Source organism: Equus quagga, chromosome 1 (genome assembly GCF_021613505.1).
Source record: "Equus quagga isolate Etosha38 chromosome 1, UCLA_HA_Equagga_1.0, whole genome shotgun sequence".
NCBI lineage: Eukaryota > Metazoa > Chordata > Mammalia > Perissodactyla > Equidae > Equus > Equus quagga.
This window is the reverse complement of record NC_060267.1, coordinates 139,336,650-139,349,457: the sequence shown is the minus strand read 5'-3', so window position 1 is coordinate 139,349,457 and position 12,808 is coordinate 139,336,650. Positions and strand designations below refer to the sequence as shown.

The 12,808-nt window shown below is 45.4% G+C and overlaps 1 protein-coding gene across 1 annotated transcript in view; it reads right to left on the bottom strand.

Moving 5' to 3' along the window:
- Positions 1-212: 212 nt before the first annotated feature.
- Positions 213-12,808, bottom strand: part of LTF (lactotransferrin) — a 28,597-nt gene continuing 16,001 nt past the window's right edge. Inside the window, exons 12-17 of the mRNA XM_046672160.1 lie at positions 11,915-12,070; positions 9,996-10,137; positions 5,166-5,233; positions 3,208-3,392; positions 1,831-2,020; positions 213-419 (exon numbers count right to left, since the gene is read on the bottom strand). Of these exons, the coding sequence (XP_046528116.1) occupies positions 385-419; positions 1,831-2,020; positions 3,208-3,392; positions 5,166-5,233; positions 9,996-10,137; positions 11,915-12,070 (776 nt within the window). The 3' untranslated portion in view covers positions 213-384. The remainder of the gene's footprint in view (positions 420-1,830; positions 2,021-3,207; positions 3,393-5,165; positions 5,234-9,995; positions 10,138-11,914; positions 12,071-12,808) is intronic.

The following is a 12,808-nucleotide window of genomic DNA, read 5'->3' as shown; positions in this document are numbered from 1 at the left end:
ACAACTATGTGAATGACCAACCAGATGCCCTTGGGGAGAATGGTTGCTCAGCCTGTCCTTAGATTCCAGGCCATCGGGCATCATACCCAAAGCTGCAGCTGCTGAAGGAGGAGAAGTTGGCCCTGGAAAACTTGGAAGGAAAAGTCCAGCTGTACAGGTGTTTGGTCAGACATGTGACTTCAGTATAAAATTCTAGAAAATATGAACGGCACTTTATAAGGAATGAAAATCAACAGCATTTCTCATTTTATTTCTTGCTAAGACGACAGCGGAAACTGTGAAAGCAGATGAGTCTGGCGAGCATCACTCTCAGGAAGGGGGTGAGGGCTGGGAGCGGCGAGGGGCTGAGGCTCCCCCAGGGACACCGGGCCGTCTTCTCTGAGTTTATGCCCTCAGGAAGGCGCAGGCTTCCAGAAGCGCTGTGGGACACAACAAAGCAATAGATTCAGAAACTGACTTCCTCTTTTTTTAGTCAATAAATCAATTAAGGAGGATACCAAAACAAAGACTTTCTGCTTGCCCTGCTCACATTTCCCCACTGCCCCTCCTCCTAGCAGCCACAGTGTCCAAGGGAACACAGCAGCTCTGGCCTCCCAACCAGGGGGTTTCCCTACTCTGGCCTGAGAGATACAACCCCCCACCCCACTTGTCTCTAATTGAACTGACCAGCCACATTCTCAAGTTCACAAGACATTGATGGTCCTCTAACTTCTTCTGGAATATGAGCCATTAACAACATGGTCTTCACACAAATCTGTTTGCAACAGTGTTCACCTTCTCATTCATTCATTCACAAATACTTGCTGAGCCCCTGCTCTGTGTGAGTCACTGTGCTAAATGCGGGGGTTTCAGCCTAGACAGACAGGCCTTGCCCCAACGCGGCATAGGGCCTATGCAGTTGGGAGCTGGCTGCTTACAGGAATAGCCCCACAGCCACGTTTCTCCAAGGGCAGTCCTAGAGCCAGCTGCCTCACAATTCCCTGAGATGTCGGTGGTACAGAGCAGGGTTTCTCGACCTTAGCACTATTGACATTCCGGGCCGGGAAGTGCTTTGTTGTGAGAGCTGCTCTGTGCTTTCTTTAGCATCCTTGGCTTCTACCCACAGATACCAGCAGCACTCCCTAAGTTGTGAGAATCAAAAATATCGGCAGGCATTGCCAGATGCCCCCTTGGGGGCAAAATCAGTTAAGAACCACTGATACAGAGATTCTTGGCCCGAACCCCACCCCTGGACCACCACCCCCTCAATGCCTCTGACTCCCTGGGTGAGGCACGGGGAAAAAGGAATCTGGATGAACCCAGTGCATGCTGAAATTCGAGAATCATCGCCTGGAGCCTGACAATACTTTGCGATGTCTTCTAAATGTTTTAAAGGATTAAATTATTGTCAATACATTTTCCTGGCTAAAATGTCTTTTGAGAATTTATGTTCTCAAATATAGTTGGTATTTATGGTAACTGTCTAGAAACCAGAATTTATCATTTCTCATTACATATGTATATATATTTATGTACATGTGTGTATACACACACACTCACACTTCATTTTACTGAATAAAGTTAATAAATAAAATAAAATGAATGATCAGTTTCTAAAAACTCCGTGACAGTCACTATCAGCATTATAAAAATCTAGCATATTATCTACTACTTTAGTTTATTCTCTTAATTCTTTCACCTTATCAATGAGACTGCCATTTCCTGAGGCACAGAAACGCTATATTGCCTTAACATTTTATACCCATCTTCATTCCTAGAATGCTGTCTGGCCCTCCAATCTTGACCTTCCCCCATGGTGGTTTCTCAGTGACACTATCTATGTCCACTTACGGGAGCTCGAGCAGCGTCTCAGATTAGTGATGGCCGTGACATACTCTGATCCCAAATATTGCTCATATGTTGTTTTGCCTTGGAGTTCAGCCAGACATTCAGTGTTGTCGTTGAACAGAAGGTTTTTGGTTTCAGACTTGAATAAGCAAAACTTGCCTGGGCAGTCAGGTCCATTTCCTCCAAACTGATCCTGTGTCCAAAAGGCCAACAGTCAGTGAGCAGCCAAGGAAAACAGGAGAGTTTACGGATTGGGGAAGGCCAAGGACATGTCTTCCATCCAGGATCAGCCCTGGGAAAATGGTGGGGCAAAAGGACCTGAGTCCTAGAGCTGTTCCACTGCCTTGGCTGGGTCTTCCGCTGCCTGTGTCCTCTTGCTGCCCATGCCCCAGGTGGGAGACGCACCCTGAGCAGCGTCCAGGCCCCTCACGCTTTCTGATCTCACCTCCTGCCATCTCTCCTGTCTTCTTAGTTTGTGGCCTCTTCCCTTAGAACTTCTTCTAAGTGACTAGATGACGGCTGAAGATTTTTGAGATCTGCCCCCAAAGCTGGTCACCTATAGAATTCTAATAGGCCAGCTCTCCCAGAGAGGCAGTCTGCACGGGAAATCGTCTCTGCCACTGACCAGATCGTTGCCTTGGGCAAGTCACTTAGCCAACTTGGCCACAGTTCCTTCTCCATGCCCAGGGCTCCTGCAGGGGTGAACTATGAGAACCAAGCACCTCAGTGACAGCAGACCAAGGGAGTGTGCCACAGTGAGGGCTCCGTGAATGCCAGTTTGAGACCTATTATTACCATTCCAGGGCCACCGTCTTTAAAGCACACTTAGAGATCTGATGTTTTAACACAAGACTAGAAGCTCTAATAGAGAATCACAGACTTGAAGGAAATTGCAGGATTTCCTTCAAACCACTTCACATAGAGAGCCTTAAATCTATAGGAGCTCTGGGTTTGCTGTTTTTCAGAGATTACACATGCAGGGCCTTGTCTAGAACATTGCTCAGTTGGCCCAGGCTCAGGAAACATCACCAGAGTAAATCACGCTCCACGTTGGCATGAGGGAGGAAGGCTCAATCGCCTGCCTCATTTGCCTGAAGAACAGAAGTAAGGACAAGGAGAGAAAGCATCTCCAAGCCAGGCAGTGAGCACAAGTTCAGGTGCATGAGACTCCGGGCAGAAGTCAGGTTAGTTCCAGAAAGCCCAGCATCGGAAGCCTCTGTTGTCCTCATCGAGGCTCTGTGCAGCGCCACAGCATGAAGCAAATACTGTCATCAGCAGCTTCAAGCAGAGGGACTAGAAAGAATCACCGGGCATTGTGATTGTCCCCCTAACAGGAGCCCACGCAGTTAAGAAAGGGCAGGAGGCCCTGGTGGTCCATACCTGTTGGAGGAACAGCACCTTTTTCAGGTGTTGTGCCCTATCACTCTGAGATACCACAGCATGATTTGGGGCCCTGGCCAGGTGGCAGCTCTCAGCCTCAGCCACAGGTTTCCGGGTGCCATCAAGGCACAGTAGCTCAAAGTCCTCCTGCTTCAAATCCTTAGCCCACGGTTCACTGTTCTTTCCTGGGGAGAGAATGAAGGCAGCATCAGCCACGGTTGCCCAGTATAGCTAAAGGGTCCTTTCTGGGTGTATGTGACCATCCAAAGGCCTCTTAAGATGCACACACTGAGGTTGCAGTGATATAAAGGAGACAGAAGGCAGCCTCATCCTGCACGAGCGAGCCGAACTCCAAACATAGCAAAGTTAGTGCTGCGTCCATGCAATGGAATGGAATTCAGCCATAAAAAGGAGTGAAGGACTGAATCATGCTACAACCTGGATGAACCCTGAAAACATGATGCTAAGTGAAAGAAGCTAGTCACAAAAGGCCAGATATTGTAGGATTCCATTTACATGAAATGTCTAGAATAGGCAAATCTACAGAGACAGAAAGTGGATTGATGATTGCAGCTCTGGGGAAGTGACCACTAATAGGTGCAGGGTTTCTTTATGGGGTTATGTAAGTGTTCTAGAATCAGATTGTGCTGGTGGTTGCACAACTCTGTGGTTGTGCTGGAGACCACTGAACTGTACACTCTGAATGGGTGGATTTTACAGTATGTGAATTGTATCTCAATAAAGCTGTTAAACATTTTTTTAATTTTTAAAAAGGAAATTCTCCACCTGTGCCATATTTTCCAGTGAGTTCCAGAAAAAGAATAGCTGGTCTAAGTTTAAGAAGAAATTATTTTCTTTCCTTTCATATTCAAACACTCTTAGTGTAACCAGAGAAAGGACAGGAACAACTATGGGTTTATCAAATATATTTAGTCAATTCCAATAAAATACAGTTGTAAAATCCCAGAGAAGCTTAAAATTAAATTTGACATCAATCTGATCCATGGAGGTCACTTAGATTAATGGTTCATAAATTCAAAATGTAATCGTATGCATGTTCGTGTGTGTGTAAATACAGGTTCATCGTTCAGGTCCCTGCTTCTCTCCTTCTGTCCTCTCCCCTCAAGAAAACACTTCATCCATTCTCTTAGCTTTGTCTATTTGATATTGAGATCATTCCACATTTATATGTCCATTATGTGTCCTCAATGCCTCTCCCGAGAGACGTGAGGAGGGAGGAGCGGCCGTGACTGTTGGTGCCTTCAAAGGAGGGAGGCAGACAGTTGAGGCACTTCTTTCTCAGGGGACGAAGTGGCAAGTCATCTGCTGAGGAGGAGGGGTGGGGAGGCTGAGTGGGGACTAAGGAAAGAGGTGCAGGTCAGAAGGCAGCAAATGGCTAGGAGTCTTGAATTTGGTCATTCATATTTTCATCTAGAGATCAGAAGGGAGAGTGCTTATTCAACACTGCCTGGTAGGTTGGCTATCTTTCGTCATCTGCCTCTGCCTGTGTTCTGTCCCTGTTCACTCCTAAGGAGTTTTGAGACGAGGGCTCACGTGGGGCTGAATGAAGGCCACTACTTCCTTTTGTAAACGGGAAATCTTATTCACATATGCTCAAATTTTTTTTAGTATCATCCACATTCAGTGTCCCTTACGTGGGGACAGGCAGATGCTGCGCTTCTGTGGCTGACGAGACAAAGCCGGGGAGACAGTTACTACTGAGTATGGCTGGCGTGTGTGTGTGTGGCAGGTGGGATGGGGGAAGAGATCGCTTCCAAAATCAAGGCGACCCTTGTAGATGTTACCATGTTGCATGCTGAGATACAAAACTTCGGCATGAACTCGATCAAAAGTCTGGCAAAGGGCATATAGCTTCCCATCTGCAGATGTGAACACTAGCATGTGTTGTGAGGCCAAAGACTCTGCTCTGAAGGGGAAAGAGAAACATCTTCACTCACCATCTGTGTTCTGCAGGACAGTGACATCTTTCACAAATGCAACGTCTCCAGCCTTCTCAGCCAGGCACCTAAAATATTCCAGAAAACAAACTCAGTGCCAGAGAAGAGAAACTATTAGAGTTTTCATAAATATCTATAATATATATTCCAAAATCTGAAACTTGAAAGTAAACATAGAAAAGATAAAGATGAAGATTTTCAGGAACTTATGGTTTAAAATGGAAGATTGAACATACACGTATACTTTCCTGCCTTCTAAAATCCCAATAAAATGACATTAATGAGATTTTTTAAAAAGCCATAAGCCATGAGGGGTGGAGGGTGGGGAGAGAGAAGATGATAGTGATAATGTTTGAAAGTTAAGAGAGCAAACGGATGAGCAGTAATTGACCCAGCAGACCAAAGAAAGCTGTCACATAGGGTGGAGTGGGGGAAGCCTAGAAGAAAGCTGCTGTGCACAGCAGAGCTCCAAAAAGACTCAGCAGTTACAAGGGCTAGGTCTCACTGAAAGTGGCTGACAACGGGACCCGAAAGAGCCTGCAGAGATGCAGTCTGGGTGCCCTCCCGTTCCACGCAGCTGGGAGACGGCTCCCCACTCGCCTGGCGGAAGGCTGAAGGTTTGTTCATGGGGAAGTTGAACCTGAATAACACTATGAACTAGACAACCAAACACAGCTGAGAGCAGAGGCCCAACTCGGAAATCAAAGAGTGGAGCGAAACTATAGCCAGAAGGTTGAACCACAGCCCCTCGCCCCAGCTCAGCCTCCCAAGAAGCAGACAGAGGATTCCTTGTCTGGAGAATCTGATCAACTCAAGGAAAACATCTATAGATTCTGAGATTTGGATGCCCCACAGTGAAGTGACACAAACCAAGTGCCCTACAGTGAGACCTACACTCGCCAAGACGTGGCAACTGATGCAGAACTAACAGTCAGCTCTGGTGCTTCACTCTTAAATATGGGAAACAGCCAGAGGCCATTGGTCTTTGAAGAAAGACAAGAAAAGATGGAAATCAAAGCAATTATACTCAGAGGATACAGTGACAACATAGGAGGGAGAGTAAAACTTTTTAAAAATACTACAATTGATGTCATTAAAGAGATGAAAGAAAGGCAGCACTCATAAAAGAAGAACAGGAGGTCTAAAAAAGCAGCAGTCAGAACACAAAAAGAATTCTCAGGAAGTAAAAACTAATAATCAAAAAAATTCTTAAAAATGATATAATGATTAGAAGCTTAAACTGAGCAAATATCCCAGAAACTAGAAGATACAGAGCAGATAATAAAAAAGAAAGAAAAAGAAAATGAGATGATAATCTAGGAGAGTCTATAATTTAAGAATTAAAGTTTAAAGAAATATTGGAGATCCAGCCCTGACGGCCTAGAGGTTAAAGTTCGGCGCACTCTGCTTTGGCAGCCTGGGTTCTGTTCCCAGGTGTGGAACCACACCACTCGTCTGTCAGTAGCCATGCTGTGGCAGCAGCTCACAGAGAACTGGAAGGACCTACAATTAGAATATACAACTATGTACTGAGGCTTTGGGGAGGGAAACAAAAGAAAGGCAAATTAGAGAAAACAGGAGGGAACTTATCAAGTAAATAATGAAGTAAAATTTCCCAGAACTGAACAACTTGAGTTTCCAGATGAAAAGGGTCCACCAAGTGCCCAATCTAATGAATTGAAAGAAGACTTACATAAATAGCATTATGAAGTTTCAGAACATTGGAGATAAAAAAAAAATAGTTTTTAAAACTAGTATTTATTTTTTTATTTTTAAACCCAAAAAGTTTTCAAGAAACTGGTTTTAAAAGCATTTTACCTTTGATGAAACCCAAAACTCATTTTTCCTAAAGAATAGTTTTCATTCGTTGTTAAATCTCTGTACACTTAGAGAGAAATATAAATCCTATGTGTCTGATTTATTTATTCTTCACAAAATATTCTTTGTGTGACTTGTTTGTCTAAGACATTTCATAAACTTTAAAAGCTTATTCTCTCAGAATCAGGAAGCCAAAAGTAAATTGCTGAAAACTCAAACAAAAATTTTTTTCAAAAAGAAAGAAAGTCATACGCAAAGAATCAGGAATCAAAAATGGCATCAGATTTCTTAACAGAAACTCTAGGTTCAGAAGACAATGGATTAATGCTTTTAAAATTTTGTGTTTGCTATATTTTCTGACTTTCTATGTTACATTCTGGATTAATTTTTTCACATATCTTCCACTGCATTACTTCTCTTTTTAGCTATGTCTAATCTGTTAGACTGGTCAATTGGACAGCTAATTGCAATTGCTTCCCCCGCCCCCCTTCTAGAAGTTCTATTTCTTCCTTTTTAAAAATATTGACTTGTTTTTTCCTGCTGGATTTTGCTTCTGGTGACTTTTTTCGCTGTGTGTCTGGTTAATATTATACTTAATTATAATTATTATTATATTTAAATATAATTTTCACCGTGTACTTCTCATTGTTATTGAAAGAGTATTTTTGAGCAGTCTTTGAGGCCTAACCTGAAGGTTCCGGACAGGTTCCTAAGGGGACCACTAGCCTGACACCACTTAGATAGAAATGTGAGTTGAGAATGTCCAGACCATCCTATGGCACACAAGTTTGAGCTGCAAATCCATGCAAGAGCTGGCTCATGGTTTCAATTTCTCAAGGATGGTGTGTATTTTCCTCTCTGTATTCCTCAGCATCCAGGCAACCTGAAGGCCCTGGGAGAAGGCATGGAAGTCACTTCTCATTCACTCTTACCTTAAAGGCGCATGTAACATCTAGGTTCAAATTTGTCAGAATAGGTAAATGCCCTCAGGACAAAGTGCCTCCACTTAGCTCTCTGAATTCCTATTTTCCCTTAGATTTTAGCCTAACAATCCCTTATTACTTTGTTAGTTATTCAATGTTCTTAAGAACGTGTGTATGTGTGTACTTAATCAGGCATTTTTGCTTACTTTTAGTGTGAGAGTTGGTCAAAATAGCCTAATGCTACCATTTCCCAGATACAAAAATTCTGTCAAAATTCCTTAGGAAAATGCTCTCCAATCTACACTTAGTAACCCAGCCAAACAATACGTCATTTGAAGGGTAGAATAAAGATAAATTTTCAGACATGTAAATGCTGAAAAAACAGCAACTCAAGAAGACGTGTTCTGTTCCAACAAAACCAAGAGAGCTAAAGATCTAAGACCCAAGGCATAGGCAATTTAACATGAAGTAAGTCAAAGGGAAATCCCAGAACGATGGTCAACGGGACTCCTCGGACCACAGATGTGCAGAAGGCCTAGACGGCACCGGTCCAGAGGAGGGCAAGAGGATGGCAGTCTTCAGAAGCCACGCTCCCAAGTAAATGACGAAACTGAGACGGCACCTGCTCTACTTGTGTCTGCATCGTCAGGGGATTTAGACTACTGATAGAGGGTTTTGAGATGAATTAGTCATTTTTTTAGAAAGCACAGAAAACTAAACAAATAAATAGTAAGACGTCTATTAACTCCAGAGTAAACAAACACTTTGTACAGTAAGGGAGATACAATCTTACATCACATATTTAATATGAGAATGATATTTACACACTCAAAATAATGTAAGCCCTGAATATGACATCATCTTCTTGGGTAGTAAAAGGAGGTGAAGTTTGTGGCTGAGGGGTAGAAGAGGCGTAGGGCAGTAGGAGGCTACGTCTGCTTCCATAACAGAGAGTCAGCAGAAGACAGCCGACAGCTAAAAATTTAAAACCAGCAATATTAGGATGTTAGTTAGAAATAGAAAGGTAAATAGGACTTCTGGTTCCAGCTTTCAATTTGAAGAAAAGACAAAGCATTTTCTTCTAGTATAAATAGAAATACTAAAGTGTAGGTGTTTCTAGTGAAATAATGCCTTGCCGTAGGTTTGAAAAAAACCCAAAACATGATTCTTTGGGGTTTTTATCAGACATGCCTACTCTATATTTCTGAGTGGAATCACATCACAAATATTCCATTTGAAAATCCTTAGTCTATTAGAGATATGTTTGTATAGTCACAGAATACTTTTTTTATGAGTCACTTAGAGTACCGTAAAAGCTACCTTTATATCATCCCATCACTGGAGAGGCGGCTACTAAATTTATACTAAAAAGTTCAAAGACCAGCTTGGCCACCATCCTTCTTGGATACATGACGCCATCTGGTGGTGAAATATATTCGTGGAGAAAAGCGACTGGGGAGGACTCAGTGCCCTTCAAGCACTGATAGCACCGCTGAGAAGCAACCTCCAGACGAATGGGATTGTAAAACACAGGTTGGACAGTTACTGTGGATCACCAAGTGGTTATAAGTGGTGAATTCTGAAAATTTATTTTTCGGTTACTTTCCACTTCACTAGAGAAGAATAACACTGCAATACTACCTTCTCTGCCATTTCTAAGGCCAAAATCAAAGAGAAAAGTGAAAAGTAAGACATAATGATGACCTAGATGAGAGGAGAGTGGTGGCTATGGGAAAGAGAATTCTTCCCTATAAAACTGAACTACAGGAAGGACTTAACATAACACATACTCTACCCATTTGACTTTTAAGCTGAGGACCTTGAGGCCCAACAAGGTTGACTTTGGCTCCAGGCCATAGGAAGGAGCCCAGCAGAGCTGAGGTCAGAGAGCCCTGGTGCCGGCCTCCACTCTCCAGAGTGGTGGATGTGGTGAGAGGAGCCCTCACTGGTGCTGCCCATTAGCCAACCCCCAGGCTGACCCTGGCTCTGCTGTGACAGGCCACTTCTGGCCCCTTGGAAATGCAGTGCCAAGATGCTGGAGGACAAGGGACACAGCCCTATCCTCGTGAAGTCCGGCCACAGCACTCACCTGAAAGCCCCAGTGTAGCCAGAGTATCTCTCCTCGCTGTTGGGCATGCACTTGTTCTCATTCTCGTTGTTGCCAACACATAGTGCACAGAGACTGGATTGTGGGTCAGCTCCAGGGGCACAGCTTTGACTAAAGAATTTATCTGGAGAGAAGAAACATGGGAAGTCAGCTCTTCCTACCTGAGTCAACGTAAACAACCTCTACTTAACAGGTGACACAGCTTGATTTCAGTTCATTGTATTGCCCAGGACAGATAGAACACAGTCACTATCACAAGTAGTGGCTTGTTACCACCAACCCAGGACCCACCAGAAACCAGAAAAGCTTCAGACTGTATGCACTGACAAGAAGCCGGACTGGGGATTGGGAAGAGAGTCTGTGACTTCTACCCAGAGGGTCCCGTCATCACAGCCTCAAGCTGGGGACTCAAGTGATGAACTTGATGGCCATCTGCAGCAGACCCTACTGGTTACCTACTCCAGGATCTGATTTCCCCTTTTCCTCAGTAATGGCAACCCTTTTTACCTGGTCATCTGGTCCCTTAGAATAAAGACTAGCCTTATCAGATGCCCTATGGCTAGCACAGCCATGTGGCTACATCCTGGTCAGTGAAATATGAGCAGGAGTACTGGGGGCCAGTGTCTTGGAAACATCCTTAAAGGACAGCTGGCACATGCCTTTTGCCCCTTCTCCTTCCCTTCCTTCATCCTGCATGTGGAATGGATAAGCGGGGACTGGACCTCCAGTTGTGACATGGGCCATGTGAGGACCTTGAGCATGGAAGCCACCTGTGTCAGAGTAGCCAGAAGTCTGAAGCCTGGGTCCCTGACACTATGTTGTCATCATACTAGCTCTGGACAATCCACCTCTGGGCTTCCCCTACATGAAAGAGAAATAAACTTCTGTCTTGTTTAAGCCTCTAATACTACTTGGGGTTTCCTGTCCTTGCAGCTGAACCTAACCTGAACGAACTCATCGTATGATTTAACTCACATGAAGGAGTTAATATGGATTAATATAGGTTAAGAAGAGAGGAAACAAAGGTGACAAGCAAGCCCTGCCCCCATGAGCAAGTAGCACCCATGGCCAGCCTCGTGCAGCCCCTGAACTGGAAAAGCCACACCATGTGCCAGTCTCAGGAAAAGGCTGGGGAGCACCTCATTGAAGTCCTGGCAGCTTCCCCACAGCTCAGAGGCAGCCAAGGGGGCTGGAGAGAGCGACAACAGTGTGCACTGCTGGTGAGGAACAGAGCCACTTGCAAGCCTGCCCGAGCCAGGATCACAAATCCATTTAAAGGGTAGCAGGACCCCACCTGAAGAGATGCCTGCACAAGAGGTGAGCCACCACAAGAACATGCCACACGCCATGTCACCGGGCCCATAGCAGGCAGGGCACGGCTTATGAACGCAGTGTGAGCATGGGGTACAGCAGGTAGAGAGGCCCCAGAAGCAGGCTGGGTCAGAATCCCTGAGGTCTTATTTGGTTTCCTTTGCAGTGTGGAGTAAGAAGTCAGTCTGTCTAGGAACAGAAGTCACCTATCATGAGGTAGGCAGGGGCCTTTGCCCAAATTAGCAAGCCAGCACCCGTGAGGAATTTAGATCTGGAGCTCTAAGAGCCAAAGAATAACATTTGGACATCTCAGAATCTGCATCCATTCTTAGGGTGCAGAGAGACAGACTGATATTCCAGTGTTTGACCTTGGGGTAGGGTGGATGGGGCATGGGGAGTGCTGTGGGGAGAACTGCTCAGTGCATCCATCCATGACTGAAGGAGGCAGCCACAGGGACAGCCTGCTTACACCAAAAGGGGCTGCGGGCCACAGTCAGCCTACAAATCCCCGCATCCCCCCCAAACTTTCTACAGCTCCATGTGTCTACCCCTCAGGATGACCCACCCACGACTACCTCAGGAATCCTTACCAAACTTGCAGGAGCCTGTCTGGTTGAAGAGCAGGCCCATGGGGATGTTCCAGCCTGCGGTCCTGCCCACGCCGGTATGACAGGACTTCTTGCCACTCAGAGAATTCCAAGTGAGGTCAGCATCTGATTTCCTGACAACCGCCACTGCCAGATACCCTTGGATGACAGAAGAGCAAGTCTTAACCTCCAGAGGGCCTGGCACATGGGCTCTATAGTGCAACTGTCTTTGGCAACCCAGGCCAAAACAGGCCAAGAAGCATCACCAGCAATGATTCCCCCAGACAACTGGCCATTGTCAGGTAGACCAAAAAGGCTTAAGCTGCTGCTCTATGTTAAGGTGAGACTGATCTGAAATAGGAGGAAAAGTTGATCCTTTAGGTGATTGCTGGGGACTGTCGTCGACCAGCCACACACTGTCCGTGAGTTACAAACCAGGAGTTCACCTTTAGATAAAGGCCACTAAAGCATTAAATGCTGAACAAGTGCGACCCCAAGAGTACATAAATCACCGACTGCAATATGCATCGGGCCAGAGCAATGACAACCACCAGACCAAGTGCCCCGTGGATGCAGGGGGTGTGTCTCCCTGTGCTGAGTGTGAACCAGCCCCGCACTGTGAGAGGGTCAATGTGGTGGCAATCCTCCTCCTGATTGAGTGCACCTGACACACCCCTGCTGGGGGCAGGTGGGGAGCTCTCGTGAAGCTGAGTAAGCACCAACTCTAGCAGGCAGGTGGGTGTGGTGCACAGAGCATGGTATTTAGCAACAGAGCCCCTGGTGCAAGGCCAGGATCTGCCACAGTATCATCGATGGCTGTGAGTGAGATCCGGCGCACTTCAGGAGACTACTTGGGCCAGTGTCCCCTCATCCATCTGAGATGGGGATGTAACACCC